This window comes from Perissodus microlepis, chromosome 22 (assembly GCF_051167445.1).
Source record: "Perissodus microlepis isolate ML-2025 ecotype Zambia chromosome 22, ASM5116744v1, whole genome shotgun sequence".
Lineage (NCBI taxonomy): Eukaryota > Metazoa > Chordata > Actinopteri > Cichliformes > Cichlidae > Perissodus > Perissodus microlepis.
The window spans coordinates 31,816,937-31,833,390 of NC_140481.1; the positions used below are offsets into that span (position 1 = coordinate 31,816,937).

A 16,454-nucleotide genomic window follows, 5' to 3' on the forward strand; every position below is an offset into this window, starting at 1 on the left:
CAGGTGTGCTGCAGACCTGCGACGCTTTGACTTCTCGACCTGAAACCCTTAAAGGTCTTTTTATGATCTGGTTGAAGAAACCATCAATGAAGCTTTTTTTGTTTTTTGCTAGTGTCTGTTTGCCGCTCTTCTTGTCCCCCTTCCCAAACGGCATCTGTACACTTCAGCACAGTGAGCTGCAGGACAGCTGAAGCATGCTGTCTATTTATTTTTATTTAAATACGGAGAAAACCCAGCAGTCTTTGTTAATGACTGAAACTCACTCTTCTCTCCTAATTCATGACAACTTTGTTCAATGATCCATGCTGGCTCACATCAGATTATATCAGGAAGTAAACAGCTACAGAGACACAGCTGGCTCACAGCTGGATTGTCACAGTGAAAGAAAATAATGCTTAATTACAGAATCAGTTTAAAACCGAGTCTTTGCTCCCACAGGTGTGAAATGCTGACTCATTACATGTATTTAGAGGCATGTTTGTAGTTTGTTTTGCAGTGGACGAGCAACCCAATTCCTTTTTTTAATAATGTATCATCATCATCACCATCATCATCATCAGGGATGAACTAATTCCTTGATGCAAACAGTCTCATGGTAACATACAAAACTTGATTATATGAGTAAAATCCCAGCAGATGAGCCAGTCTCAGTCTCAGTACCGGATCCCAGCAGCTTATCCTCCTCTCGACTTTCAGTCAGCTACGCTCGTCTTCGGGCTGACGCTCGGCTCTGTTCTGAGGCAAAGTGTGAACAGCAGACAACATTTCAGTCTATAACAGTTACAATATGATCAAAACATATAAAACTGCAACTTTCTGTGTGGAAACAATCAAACTTGTATCTCAGGATTATTAAAGATATAGGAAACTGATGCTCTGCACAGACTGTTCCTGTAAGGAGACTTCCTCGTGTTTCTTCTGTTTGCTCTTTTTCATCCCCGTTGGTGTCACACTCGGTTGACCTTTGACCTTTGCTCTTTTCTCCTCCCTCCATTGTTGACTTTTGTTAGCTTTGTGCTTTTTGAACCAGTGTTTACTTTTTTGTTTCTTTGCCTTTAAACAAAGTTAAAACAAGCTTTAGTTTTACATTTCAAAATAAAAGTTCATTGTTTTAGTAACATTTCTATATGACATCGATCTCAAACGTGGCTTTATTCACATTATTATTGCACTTTCTGCCATGTATATGAAAACACCAAAATATAGACACATCTTTAGAAAACGAAAGGTTTCTAAGACCCTTTCCTTCATTTGTACTTAGTGGCTGCTCATGTGAGCCTGTGTCAGGTACTACTGTGTGGCAGGCAGAGGTCGGACTCAAACACAAAGGGATTAACTAAAAAACGCGGTTTTATTTGCTGAAACATGAAACTCTAAAACTACAAACTGGGAGCTATAAGCTACAAATAACTAATGATTAACAACCAGAACATTATGAGGGAAACTTGGCACAAAAGGAAGCACACAGCAAACAGGGACGACACAACCACGAGCAGAGTGAGGACTTGAACGAGGGGCAGCAGGTGAGAACACAGGAGGAACAAATCAACACATAAGGAGAAAGGGGAAGCAAAGCAATGCACTACTAAAATAAAACAGGAAACACAAAACAGAGACTGAGCGACAGAGACCACGACGACCAGGACACGACCAAATAAACAAGTAACAAAGAACCAGAAATACAGACGATGAAACTCGAAAGCACATGGAAGCGAAACAAATAACGACAGAAATATAGATCATAGAAGTAAACAGAATGGACAAAAACACCGTCACAGACACAGGATGGCCTCTAACAAAGTCATTAATGTTACAGTTTTTGCAAAATACCCAAAAACAATGATATTCTTCATTTTTGCTGGTGTAGTAAAAACAGAGGTGTCAGTCAGCTTTAATGGAGCTGTGACGATAACGGTCTGTGTGCTTCCTTTGCAGTTTGTGCTGTAAAACCAAACAGTGTTTCCTTTGTGTGATAACAAATGTCAGTCGCTTGTGTTGTTACACTCATTGCTCAGTGTCGGCCCCGCCCTCTTTTCTCTCTGCGTGTCTCTTTACCTCCATTTTTTTGTTCGTATTCTCACATTGCCCAGTTTGCTTTTATCCTGTTTGTTGCTTCTCGTGTGATTAGTGTGTGCACAGTAGTTATTAAGTGAAAATATAGATGTGCATTGCAATTACAGCATAATAAAACAGAGCAGTGCTGATGATTAGTGCTGGAGGAGAATCAGTGCAGCGCACTCGCAGAGAGTAAGAAATAAAAGAAAACAAATGCCAAGGGGGGCATTAGGAAATCAAGCAGAGAAAAACACAGCATTGGTATTCGCAGCAGACTCACTTGTGTACTTTCATCCTTTAATACGCGTCTGCCACTTTTTCCCCAGTTCTTCTTCTTCTTTGTCTTTTGTCCTCTTTCTGCCATCTGTCCAGGAACTAGTCTTTTCCCAGACGTGCTATTAAAAGAAAGGTAGTTCTTTCACCTGCTGCCCCCAAGCACTGCTTTGCCCTTCTGTTTCATTTCCTGTGCTGACTAAGAAGAATCCGCCTTTTCCATCTTTAATTCTGTTCAAATCCTTCATCTTTAGACGATTCTGTGTTTAGTTCGGTCTTTTCAAGCTGTATCGTTTCATTTAATGCCAAATCAGGCAAACTAAAAATAACACCAAAATAGTTCATTCCAAACTAGAAAATATCTGTTTATTTACTTTGTGTTAAAACAGCACTTTATAAAAACTGTAGTCTTCTCAGGTCAGCCCAAGATTGCTGAAGGTTCTTCATTTGTCAAACTGTTGTTGGCTGAATATTGAAAAAAGCTTCAGAGCTTTGGAGAAATAAACTCTTATTTGAATTTTGGAGTTTTTGTCCTTTTATTAGTGACTTGAACCGATCTAGACTCAGAAACAATTTGCTCTTTCACTTCAGTTCAACATGAATCAGAAACAATGGGAGACTTCAAAGAAACAAACAGGAAGCTGATGCAACCTGAGCCTCTGTCTCAAATCGTGTTAATGATGTCACCGTCAGTGCTCACACATGCACCGCGTGCTTTCGGCACTTGACACACGTATTGGACAACAACAGCTGATGACTTTTGAAAAATGAAGAAGTTGGATGCTGCAGTGTGACCCTGAGGTTTGTCAGAGGCTGCGGTTCATGTCAGGAAGCTTTGTTTATTTGTGGTTCGGCTGCTTCACCACAGGAACTCTGCACACTGACTAATCTTTCTTACCCAGTGCATTAAAATGTGTCGTGAACCGGTCCTTAGGCATGACGGATGAATCGCTCTGTATCACTGTAAAACTTGTGGCCACAACACCAACATGAAGTGAGACCATGTGCATCACAGCAGCTTGTACAAAAGCGTTTGGTGCAGTAAAACTGGACCAAAGAGATGATTCACTGTGTTCAGTTTCTGCTTCGTCGATCTGAAGTAAGTCTTTCCTCCAGCTGCTTTTATTTGTCTAAATCATGAGCAAAAACAAACAGGTCAAAAGTCTTTAAGCCTCCAAAATGATAGTTTGGACCAGAAGACTACAGCACATTGATACAGCCAAAACTTTCAGATGTTTGTGTGGTGCAGACAGCAACCCAAAAACGACTTTCAGTTTCTGTATCGCTCACCACACAAACCCGATGCCAGGCTCACAGCTCGTCTTTCCAGAGCCGCGGAGTAATTGTGTGTTGTATGTGTCACTGCTTTCATCTGAAGTCACGCTGAACAGCGGCTCCGAGACTCGGCTGGAAGACCGAGGAGGAGGCTTAAATTCCTACACTGTAGAGACTTGTAAGAAGTGATACCTTAGTTAGTTCCTGTCAGTGATGAATGAAATGACTGCTGAAGAATGCCCTTGCCCTCCTCCAAACACACTTAACGATACACCTCTTGAGACATGTTATAACCCGAAAGAAATATTCTCCTTTACATCTGCAGGATCAGTAATTGGTGCCACGGGCATCAGCGACACACGTTAGATCTCACGTATAGAGACACAGCAGCACTGAGCCAACTATGTGTCAGATTTGTGCTCATGCTTGAAATCAATGCTCGTGTTTCTTCCTGGGAGTAAAATGGTTATCCTACTTAATCCACTGTTAAGGAGAACCATCGAGGCTCTGTTTTTATAATCGGTACTGCATCATGGCTGCGCTTTTGTGTGTCAGTGTGTACTGATAAGCTTTATTTGTTCAAGGAAAACATGCTGGGCAAGTATGACCCTGTCTCTGGTCCCTGCTTGCTTCATTTGTTTCCACATTTTAAACCTTCGAGATCCTCCCACGAATGACCCTCCAGGGTTCCTGATGGGTTTTACATCAGCTTGAATCCTGTTGCTAGTAGAAAGAAATTAAAAGCCACTCATCAGTGAATATCCTTGAGCCATTTGTAACTTTTTCTGCCAGTTGGTGCCGGACAGGTAGCGCACGGTGGATTTATGGTGCTTGAACCTTTGAGTCTAAAACATTTAATAAATGCACCACAAAACTGAGCAAATATCAAGAGGCCATTCCACAGAGCTGCACAGATGGTGGTAATTACATGTGATGAAGCCACCGTGAGCGACCCCCGTCACAGTACACATTCAGAATGACACAAGGGGCATCTCAGTATTTTTAATTAAGCTTTTAAACGTAGAAGGGAGAGCCTCTGTGTCCCAGAGGCAAAGGATGCTTTTGCATTTAATCTTTTTGGACGACACTCCGTATTTCTCCTAATGCGAAAACACGGAAACACAAAATCAAAGTTTAACACAGCACCATACAGCCATCTGTAGCCTGGTTTCAATTAAAGGGAAAACCTGAACCTCTGACCCTTACACTGACGTCACCTGGTGGCCTCTTATGATATGAGGGCATGGTGCTTTCTCCACTTTGATGAAAGGCTCACTGCTAATTAATAAAAAGCTTCTCTGAGCAGAGGCACTTGTGTCCTGATGACAGTGGCCTCCTCTATCCAGAGCACACCGAGCTCAGTGAACAGCCTGATGAGACGAATGTGAATCGTATGCTTAGAGCGTCACATTCACCTCATCTCAACCCTGCTGAAAACCTTTTTAAGAGTTTTTTCACTGATGCTTTAGACACAGATCTCCAGCACTATCCTCAAAACATCAAATCATGGGAAATACACTATAATGCACCTACACATTACACCTACAGGAGACCCATGCCATGAAGCTCCTGGTGCACAGTGATTCAGCTGATATTAATGCCAGATGGTGTTTGGAGACTTTTAAACACCTTCCTCTGTTACTTTAAATGACCGCTTGTTTGTAGCTGCTGTTTTTTCCTGAATTCTTCCAATTTGTAAGAATTCCACTTACAGTTGATGGTGAAATATCTTGCTGTTAAATGTGTATGCAGAGATGTTAAGGGCTGCTAATAGCAAGCTAGTGTGGTGGTCGTGGTATTCATCGCCGTGGGGCAGACATTTGGATTCATCTATTTGCTTCGTTCACACTGCATTCACGGTTGGTTTAGGGGTGTGTTGGCATTAAGATGCAGGTGCAGTCACCTGTTCAGTTTACCTGGTATTGATCAGTGCTGGCCAGGGTGAGCTCGAGACGACAGAGTTCGGTTGGCTATAGGTTGAGCAGTTTCTATCTGTACATCAGCACACGCCTGTTAAAACTGCAGTGCAGGGATATGGAAATAAAGAGGAGCTGACAGTCTCTGAAGTCCTTCACAGTCTTTCTTCTGTGCATCATGTTTATTTTTTTTCTTACACTGGACAATTATCATCTTCTTATAATATATTGTTGACTGTCCAATAAAATATAGAAACCTGCTGTAAATGTATGAATGCATCATGTAAATAGTAGCTGCAGTTAATCTTACAGCAGCTGCTAACCTGCAGTAACACTACTCATGAACTGTAACATGATGGGATGTCTTCATTCACATTTAGCATGTGATTTTTGTGAAGTGCAATGTTATCATTGTAGCAATAAAAGAAGCACTTAAATTTCAAAAGTTATATACTCAGATTTTCATCCAGTGGCTGATGTTCAAAGTTTTAAAGAAAAAGTGTGAAACAAACTCTCAGGCTTCAAACTTCTATAAACACTCATAGTTTTTCTTACTCTTGGATCTTGATTCTGCCAGTGAAAGGGGATATCCTTATTACATCATCTCAGGCATAGAAGCCCCACCCACCTGCTGTTCAAATGTTTTGTGACCGACAGCCAATCAGTAGAAAGTTGACTTTAAAGGAGCGGGTGCTGAAAGCAAACAGAGGATGAGGGGCTGCAGAGAGGTGATGAAGCTACACATGTTCCCACTGGGAAACTACCCAGTATAGCGACCCTCTTCCAGTGGATCTGCTGGGAGTTTTAGGTGCCATATTCAACTCCAGTTTGATGCAGTTTGGAGGCTTCTTGAATTCAAACCCAGCACCCTTAACGATTGCAGTATTTCCCATCGAGACCCAAACTCGGGTTTTCTCAGCTCCGTGTGAAAGATAATTGGTGGATAGAAATATGCCTGTTTCCTAATTTGCTTGGCCTTTGGCTCACTGTGTGCTGCACTGGCTTTTGTAAATGAACTGCTGTTTCCTCATTAGAGTCAGGTCTGTTTTATCACCCAGTAAACTGTTGAGACAAACAACAGAGGGGGCTGTTATTTTTCATCTGCTAAAACGAAGCGCCTCGCTCCTCTAGGGTTTAATTATACTGTGTTGAACTGAATTAGAATTAATGAAACACTTTGTAATACTTTGGGACAGAAGCTGCACATCAAGCTGTCCTACTTTTACCAGTGCAGATTTATCATGTATGTGCTGTAGGCTGCCGTGGAAGTTTGGGATCCTGTTTAGAGTCTCAGTCACATGTTAGGCAGAAAGCTAAATGTTTTTGTGGTCCGCCATCATGACGGGAAACCTTCCTCTGCTGATTTAGCTTTTCAAAGTTCAGAGTTTTCCTGTTTTCAAAATCTTTTCTAAATTCCTGTTTTCTTCTTGTGATTTTAAGCTGAAGCGGGATTTATGTGTAAGACTCCAGCCATAGCCGACATCGTGATCCTGGTAGACGGTTCCTGGAGTATCGGGCGGATCAACTTCAGGCTGGTCAGGACCTTCCTGGAGAACCTGGTCAAGGCGTTCTCTGTGGAGATTGACAAGACTAGGATTGGTGAGAAGATTTCTGATTTTTGGAGGATGAAGGATGGAGTCTGAGCCAGACTGGAATCTGTTATTAAGTTACTGTTAATCAAAGGAGCTTGCAAAGAAAAGCATCTGGACTTCTTTAAGTTTACTTGAAGACGTTTCACCTCTCATCCGAGAAGCTTCTTCAGTTCTAAGGTCAAATGGTGGAGAGTCCCTCCTCTCTGGAGGACAGAGAGGACAGATGGTTTGAAAGAGGAGTGAAAGAAGCCATCTATGTCCACTGTGAGCGACCATCTTTGAACAGAGGCGGGGGTTTACGACACCAACTCTCTGCCATCTATAATCCAGTTTTGAGATCCCTTCCCAGACGCCTTAACGCCCACTCACATCCTGGGCCATCTGACCTCAGGAATTCGCATGATAAGGTGGGGCCAGGTTTCACAATGAACACACCCGAAACTCTGGCTGATTGGGACCCACACCCAGTTTCACACCTTGGCTCAGGCGATTAGAAGATCATCAGGGGGTCCTTTTGTCCCTCTGTGGGGGGAAACTCCCACTAGGTTTATATCTGGGACTCTCCACCATTTGACCTTAGAACTGAAGAAGCTTCTCGGATGAGAGGTGAAACGTCTTCAAGTAACTTAAAGAAGTCCAGATGCTTTTCTTTGCAAGCTCCTTTGACTACGATGACCTGGATGACTGAGAACCTTCACAGACAAGTTACTGTTAAATATTACTACCTAATTGTAGTTTAAATTCCACTCTTACTTTTGCACGCAGGTCTGGCTCAGTACAGTGGAGACCCCAGGATCGAGTGGCATCTGAACGCTCACACCACTAAAAAGTCTGTAATCGATGCTGTGAAGAATCTGCCATATAAAGGAGGAAACACACTGACAGGTGCAATGCCAAGCGAAACCCCAGCCTCCCACTGGTTATTATGGTCTGCTCTCCCCATCAGAGCGAACAGATAATGCTCAGAGGTGCACTTGGACCAAAGCCCGTCCTTTTGCCCGAGCTTATTAAACTGAGGGGAGCTCATTTTGGATTAGTCTTCAAGTGTTGGTGACCTTGCCGCCTTCGGCTGATAAGAGCTGAGTGTGAATCAGAAGGTCGGCTAGCTTTCTAAAGTTTCAGCATCACTTTTAACGGACAGTAGAAGGAAATAAATAAAGACATTCACCAATATTCAGGACAAGATTGGTAAAGCAGGAATGCAGCACATGCTGTTATTTGAATAATAGTTATAAGATTAGTCTTTTTGTGTTTGTTACTTAAACCAGCAGGAGAAACATTTCATAGAAGTATGACTTCATCCTGGAATTCATCAGGATGTTCTTGGACTAAACAACCATCAACTCTACCAACAGGCACTTTCATTTGTTTTCATGTTGTGCTGTGAAGAGGGGAAAACAGAAAATTAAAGAATCTAAAAAATGAATTATACAAAAATGAATCCACGTGGAAAGCATCACTAATGAAGCAGAGGGTCCCGGCTGTCCACAAGATTCAAGACGAAAGAATAATCAGCATTAAGCTGAGTTTCTAGTAGCTGTCCAAAAGCTGCCTGAGGTAAACTTTCAGTCCCAGAGCAGATTTTATTGGTTATATTAATGAAAGGCCAAGATTCGTGAACATCGGGCATATTAAAACATACGGTGCTTTGTTATCGATACCTAAGCACGTGTACATCCACACAGGCTGACTCAGGGTTCAGCATCTCGCCCATGTGTTACTGCGCCACACTGACAGGAGGAGCCAGGATTGGATGGAGATGACCTGCTCGGGCTTAGTGAACATCACAAAACAGTCAATATCATTAAATGCAAACTGACTGGACTTGAGTGGGCGTCTTCCTCGTGCACAAACTTTGGTTATGGAGTTCTGAGCAAAGATACATTTCCATCACCATCCAGATGATGTGCAGTTACATTTCTAAATTATGCCCGGACCATCATGTTACACGTTTGGCTGCCCTCCGGTCACGTTGTAAATACTATTGTTTTGCTCTTAAATTAAAAAAAACCAAAAAATTAGGACAGCTTTGTTTAATCTGACACAATATTCACAAATAGGAACATTCAGTCTCAGTTTAGGCCTAAAAAATCTCCCCCACTGATCTGATACTTGTAATATAGTCTTATGAAGGCGTCCTGATAGCTCACTGTGAAGCCTTCACGTTATCTGTTATTCTGATTGGAGAGTACAAACAGGGTCGAAAAACTGTTTCACCCCAGGGATTTATCACAGACGTCCACCCTCCCCGACCCTCCTCCTCGTGGTTTTGTTTTTGTTGATAGGGAATCATTGCAGGGTCTTTACCTTGAAGTATATGGATCACCTCGAGACAGGCTGTTGCAATTTGACCCTCTTTAAATAAAATGTAATTGAACTTCTTGTGTTGCTAATGAAACTGATCTATCGCTCAAGGGAGCAGCAGGACTTTAACAGTCTGTTAGAAGTTGAAGAATACGTCTGTAATGTCGTTAATGGACACAGCTGAACTCAGCTGCTCATTATGTTATCAAGCTCATTAGACAAAAACCTTGTTGAGCTAATAAGGCGCTCTATAACAATCATTTTCAAGTCTTTGAATGCAACTCTTGAGGCTACATCTCGGCTCAGAGGCATTTATCTGTCCTCGCTACACCTCAGTGGGAAACTTTAAGTACAATCAAACTGTCAGCCAGGACTTAACTATTGCTTTAAAAGTGCAGACGATAAACGGCTCGAATCTCCCGCACTTTTATCCAACTCATGATAGATTTGATATGTATGCAGAAGTATATTATAGTAAAAGTAAACCATATTTTTATGGTTTTCCTACATATGTAGAACAACCCAGTGACATTTAATGTTTTTGACTCGTCAGCTTTGCTCCACGCAGCAGGAAAGCTGAATGAAAACAACATTTTCTTCATTGTTATGACTGAAATGTTCATGTTTTCTACACGAATCTGTGAAATTCAGCTATATATCTTTAAGTGACATTTACAAGGTTTTTTTGTTGTTCTTTTACTGGTTTGTGCCCAAATTTGGGACTTTGGGTCTTTTTTGTTAACATTTCAACTAGCCAGTACTTTTGTTCCCAAAACTCTTTCCCAAATTACAGATCCTGGTTTAATAGTTTTTGAGATATTTATGTTTGAATATTGCTTCAGATTTCAATGTGTGAAAAAAATATCTGGTTATCAAAAAAATATTTGATAAACGAAGCAAAATTTCCACAGCACTCAATATCTAAGTCCAGACTTATTTAAACAAATCGTAGACGTCCGAGGCTGCGATGATTCCAGATCAAATGGCTCCTCTTCTTGTTTTTATTTCAGCATCTTCATGCTTTCACTTTATCTTTGTTTAAATCCGACCAGGTCTGGCTCTGACCTTCGTCCTGGAGAACAGCTTCAAACCCGAGTCAGGCTCCAGACCCGGTGTTCCCAAGATAGGAATCCTCATCACGGATGGGAAGTCCCAGGATGATGTCATACCCCCAGCGCAGAGCCTGAAGGATGCTGGGATAGAACTGTTTGCCATTGGTATGACAGCACTAAATGCTCCACATACCATGGACTCGGCTGTTGCTCTGCTACAGCTTCAGCTGGTTGATAGCAAACATAGAGCACAATGATACTTCTGTCTGTATGTGTTAAAATGGTGCAGCTCCTTTGATTCACTGAGCTCTCCTTCATATAAACCAGCTGATATCTCTAAAGATTCACATTTTTTCCTTTGGAGTTTTCTAGGCTGAACTCTGTTTTCTTCTTCAGCACAGTCACAGCTTAATTTCAACATTTCCGCCGTTCTGTGTTTGTGCTGAAATAGCAGGTTATTAATTAACTGACAAAAATTGAATAAAAGACCTTTAATGATATTTGCAGATTTTCCCGAGGCAAGAACAGCAGGCAGCATCTTAGATTCATGCTGATGCTTCTTGTCTTATAAATATTTTTTAATGCATTTCATTTTGGACTACCCCTGATGTTATACTACCTTTGGACTCAGTCTGTTGCTCTTGTCAGCCTTCAGCTTTAGTTTGTAGTTTCAGCAGGGGGAAAGTTTAGAGATGGAATAAGAAACCCTGTTGCAGAGAGCGCATGTCAGAGCCTGGCGAATAGTTTTGCTGTTGTAGATGAAGTCCTGTGTATATATTCATGTTCTGGTTGCGTCATGGAAAACTTATTTCCAACACCTTTCATGTCACCGTTGCTGACAGTCGGATCACTCGGTTTTCTCTCTCCTCTCTCTCCAGGTGTGAAAAATGCTGATGAGAATGAGCTGAAGGCGATTGCCTCACCTCCAGAGGAAACTCACGTTTACAATGTGGCAGACTTCAGCGTGATGAGCGACATCGTGGAAGGTCTCACCAAGACCGTTTGTGACCGCGTGGAGCAGCTCGACAAGAAGATCAAAGGTCTGAAGAGCAGCAGGAATCAGCAGAGTCAGAGATGATACCGCGAAGATGCTGCTGTTTGCATCGGTGTTGCTTTGTTGATGCTGTTGGTTATAAAAATAACAAGACCACTTCTCCACCAAATATATTGCAGCCTTGTTATCTTTGTAATGAAATGCCCACAACGTTGTGCCGCATAAACACAGATGTGGCTTCAGATAGCAGCAGAGATGTTGCAGTTTATTACTTTCAGAGTCACTTTGCACACACAACAGGATTATTTCAGCTCTCGCAGGCTGGTCTGACCCGAGTTTCGCACGTAATAGAAGAAAAATCTCTGCTTTCTTTATTATCTGCAGGGGGGGCGGAGCCTGCCCCGCCACCAGCCGTCGTGGCTGCACCTCGTGACCTCGTGACCTCGCAGATAACTGCTCGTAGTTTCCGGGTGACATGGACACACGCATCGGGTCGGGTGGAGAAATACCGAGTGGTGTACTACCCTGCCAGTGGGGGGCAGCCAGAAGAAAAGGTATTTTACTTGTTTTATTGTTGGTCCATTATTATTTTAATTGTTTTCATTTATTTTTGGAGTTTTTCATACCTGAAAGAAACACACTTTTTCTTGGTGATTAATGCAAATCATGCAATTTTCAAGGAACTACAAATAGTTCTCTTTATTTTTCACTTTTAATTTTCAGCTTCCATCATAGTTTTTCCACCACAGCGAACAGCCCCGCTTTTATTGTAATTGTGCAATAAAGTCTAAACTACTGTCTGATTGTTAGGCGGCTCATCTGGCTTTCTGGCTTCTTATAACTGACTAAAGGGAGCGCTTTTCTTTTGTCCCCTTAATTAGTGGAACTTTGGTCCTGATTCGCCTCCACAGAGCAAATAAAATACAAACTGTCTGTGATGTAGTGGCAGCATTTTAATTAAAGCTGCTCGGCTAATCCTTTTAAGGGCCACTTCCAGAAGTTAAGTAATTTCTCAGAGTGATCTGCATGATAAATGCCAACAATTATGCAGGATTTGCAGTAAGGGAATAATAAAAGCGAGCACTGTCGTATGCTGTGGTAAACTATATTCTGTTATTTTCATTATTAGCCATTAGCTGTGGAAGATGTGAAAAACTGGAGCATTGATGTGTCTTTTTAATCAGTGTCCTTAACTACAGACATCCACTGACTTATTCTGTGACGTAGGTGTTTTCCCATGTGCTGAAATGTCCGGATAATACATTCAAACTTTGTTTCCATACCTATATCACCACGCAGACATGCAGTGCTGTAATTTTCCAAGTTTATATTTATGCTCCTGCAGTTCCTTCTTATTTTTATCCCATTTCTCTTTGATGTTTATTACAACTTGCAGCTGGAACGGCCCAGTTTCCCCACAAGGAAAACTGAGGTTTCATCAAAGCTAATCTGATCTAGTTACACTCAATTTAAATCTCTTTGGAGAGAGCTGAATGCCTGCAGCAACATGTGGTGCTTTTTTCAACCTTGTGATATGCAGTCGCTTAGTAAACAGAAGATTTTTTCTGTATTTTAATGCTTTTTGACAAACAAAGTTCTGCTGTCTATTACAAAGACATGAAGAGCTCTAATTTAGAGCAAATTAAGATTATTTTAATCCCAGCTGTACCAGACAGCTATGTCCCTGAGAGCACACAGAAATGAATGAACATCACAAGCAAACGTACTTGTTTAGTGTGTCTGACTGACTGGCTTATCTCATTCCAGCATTGTACACTTACTGCACTTGATAACACTGCTGTGATATCCAGGCTGTGACCCACTGGGATCTGTTTTTAGGTGGTCCAGGGGACACAGAACAGCGTGGAGCTGAGCTATCTGAACTCTCTGACAGAGTACCAGGTGGCTGTTTTTGCCGTCTATCGCAGCGCCGCAAGTGAAGCCCTGAGAGGAAGTGCTACTACATGTAAGTTTATATGTTTACGCATTCAAACAGATGGAAGCAGGAAACATGGTAGTAAGCACCATGCAGCGTCTGATGGTCTGTAAGGCCCATTTTGAAGCCTCAATTGCAACAATATTGGCATCTTCATTGAGACATGTTGAAGCTAACAGTGACTTCTCTGCTAATGCTAGCAAACCTGGTGCAGTCACCTTGCAGTCCTGTTGCCTTTGAGTTGGTTTCTCCAAAAACGGGGACCAGGTCTGCGACCAGTTTTTTCATGCATTAGTTCAGTATTGAGTGGAAATGAATGCAGTATGTTTGTGAAATTACAAACCCGTTACTACCTACATACACAGAAAGCCACACTAACTCTTTATACAAAGTTTTGCCAGAACCTCACAGATTTTAAACAATCTGTGGTTAGCACTGTTGCCCCACAGCAAGAAGGTCCCGAGTTCAGTTCCACCATCAGGCCGGGGTCTTTCTGTGTGGAGTTTGCATGTTCTCCCCGTGTTTGCGTGGGTTCCCTCCAGGTACTCCGGCTTCCTCCCACCGTTCAAAGACATGCAGCTTGTGGGGATAGGTTAATTGGATAATCCAAATTGCCACTAGGTGTGAATGTGCGAGTGAATGTGAGTGCGAATGGTTGTCTGTCCCTGTGTGTCGGCCCTGCGACAGACTGGCGACCTGTCCAGGGTGTACCCCGCCTCTCGCCCTATGACAGCTGGGATAGGCTCCAGCGCCCCCCGCGGCCCTGAAAAGGATAAGCGGAAGCGAATGGATGGATTCAGAATTTTGTCTACAAACAGTTACACAGTTTAGCAGTTTCATTGTAAAGTGATGCAGGGACTAGGCAGCCGTGCTTTTATGAAGAGATGGAAGCAGAATGCAGCCAGTTGGCAATCAGCTGAGTCGAGTCTTGAGTTGCAACGTGACATCTTGTGGCCAAGTTGCGCTCATAGCTCATCGTTACAGACTGAGACTGACTGCAATGTGTTAGCAGTTTATTTGCATCTATGATCGAGATGTGATTACCTGCAAAAACCGGTGAATGTGTCTGAGAGCAACTGCAGTTCCTTTGAGTCAGACGGCAGTTGTTTGGAGACGGGTTCCCTCCCACTAAGAGGCCTGAGTCATCGCCAGTGGTTGAGGGTGTTTCACATTCAGGTGAACGTTTGGTGACCGTGACTACTCCAAAAGGCATCGCCAGCACAAACACAGGTCAGGGACGAGATGAATTCATTAATACATTTTTAATTAATTAATGAATTTTTCATGTTTCTGTTGTAACTTGGCTTGGTAGCGATTGATTCACTTTTGGATTGAGTCTCAAGCGGCCGTTTGAAGAACTGTGACTACACCTTTGGGTTGGTTTAAACCACACGATGAAGATTTACCTCTAAATGTTGCAGAGGCAAATGAACAATGTCCATTTGAGCCTCATTTAAGAATTAAGTCCCAAATGAGGGATCTGAACTCTTCATTTTTCCCAGCATGCACCTCTTCCATTATTCACTATCGCTCTCTGTCTTAAATGGCAACCGTTGAAGTTGAGGTCACCTCCAAGACAGTCTTCCCCTGGGATCTTTCATTGTGCTGTTAATTCTCTGCATCAAACCATTTCTGCTTCTGTGCAGTAGAAATGTGTTCTTGCTCACACTGAAGAGAAAGACTCAGTGTTAACCTGCAGAGCTTTTAATCATTTATTTATTGCTTTAATTTTGCTTTGAAGAAACGGACAGGACCGAGATGAACAACACACCTTTGGTCTTTTCACTCAATTCCAATGAAGCCAATTTATGACTGTTGAGCTACAGCATCCGTAATAGCACTGATAGAGCAGCAGATATGTGTTGTACTACAAAGGAAAACAGTGAATTTGGGCCATAAAAGCTACACAGGTGTTTCATTATTTATTCGTGGCCCGATCCTCCTCTGACAGGATGCCTGTGGTGAGCTCTAATTCTGGTGGTATTGCCTGAGGCCTTGTGCTGACATGTGTACCCCGAGCCAGAGCCTGGCTGGATTCTCTGACCTTCTTGACCTGGCGTTCACTGACGAATGACAGGGGATTCCTCCCTGTTGGTCGAGGATGAATGCAAAGTCACAAGTTGACCTTGTAGCAAAGTTAATGTGCTGTGGCTGTTTGCTGGAAGCTGCCACTTCTGCCCTGCTGCACTGTCTGGTTAAGGCAGCAAATTAAACATGATGCTAGGTACTAATTGATCTGGGGGTTTGAGCAGAGTGTGGTACAAAAGTGGAACATTTATCAAAGCAATAAGTGAGGACTTTACTCGTGCTGTCCGACTCTCTGAAATATATTTGATTTCATGAAACCAGACCTCCATTTCAATCACACATCAACTGTTTGACTTAAAATACACTGTGGTGGTTTGCAGAGGCAAAACTACATCAGGTCGACCGTCGGCCCAAAGCTTGAGGACCTGGTTGTAAATCTCATTAGTCTCTTTTCTAGTTAAACCTCGTTTGGCTCATTGCCGTGCTGGACAATGACCCCTGAATAACTGCTGTTTTTAACAACCCTGACATTGTGAATTACTGTTTAAAATACATGAAAGAAGATTTGGATTTCTGTTTAATCATGCATGAACTTACAAGACCTAATTTACTTCTTTTGCTGCCAGAGAGCTGTAGGATAACGAATTCCTTAGAATTTAGAAAAGGGCGAGTTTTCTATGAAATGTGAATTTTCAGGATTTGTCTGGCCCAAAACAGTCGAAGGGTAGTGTAAAAGTGCCAGATAAGGTAAGAATTAATCAGCTACACTTCCTTATTGTTTAAACGTAAATGTGTCAAAGGAAGAAAGACCGTGATCCAAACCCTGTGCTTGTGTCCGACAGTGGCCCTGCCCACGGTGAACAACCTGGAGTTGTTTGATATTACTCACAGCACTATGCGGGTCCGCTGGAAGGCCGTCGCTGGGGCTTCTGGGTACATGATCCTGTACGCCCCGCTGACTGAAGAGGACGCTTCAGATGAGAAGGAGGTGAGGAGTGTGCTCGTGTGCAATGAGAGTAAATGTGAGGC

The 16,454-nt window shown here is 42.5% G+C and overlaps 1 protein-coding gene across 4 annotated transcripts in view; it reads left to right on the forward strand.

The window, feature by feature from the left end:
• col14a1b (collagen, type XIV, alpha 1b) overlaps window positions 1-16,454 on the forward strand; it is a 180,977-nt gene that overhangs the window by 53,284 nt on the left and 111,239 nt on the right. For all 4 annotated transcript variants that reach the window (XR_014799223.1, XM_084919140.1, XM_084919141.1 and 1 more), the window contains 7 exons: window positions 6,960-7,118; window positions 7,877-7,996; window positions 10,468-10,632; window positions 11,346-11,507; window positions 11,846-12,015; window positions 13,301-13,427; window positions 16,268-16,413. Coding sequence is in view for 3 of the 4 variants with exons in the window: in XM_084919140.1 (XP_084775266.1) it covers window positions 6,960-7,118; window positions 7,877-7,996; window positions 10,468-10,632; window positions 11,346-11,507; window positions 11,846-12,015; window positions 13,301-13,427; window positions 16,268-16,413 (1,049 nt within the window). In the remaining variant the exon portion in view is untranslated. The remainder of the gene's footprint in view (window positions 1-6,959; window positions 7,119-7,876; window positions 7,997-10,467; window positions 10,633-11,345; window positions 11,508-11,845; window positions 12,016-13,300; window positions 13,428-16,267; window positions 16,414-16,454) is intronic.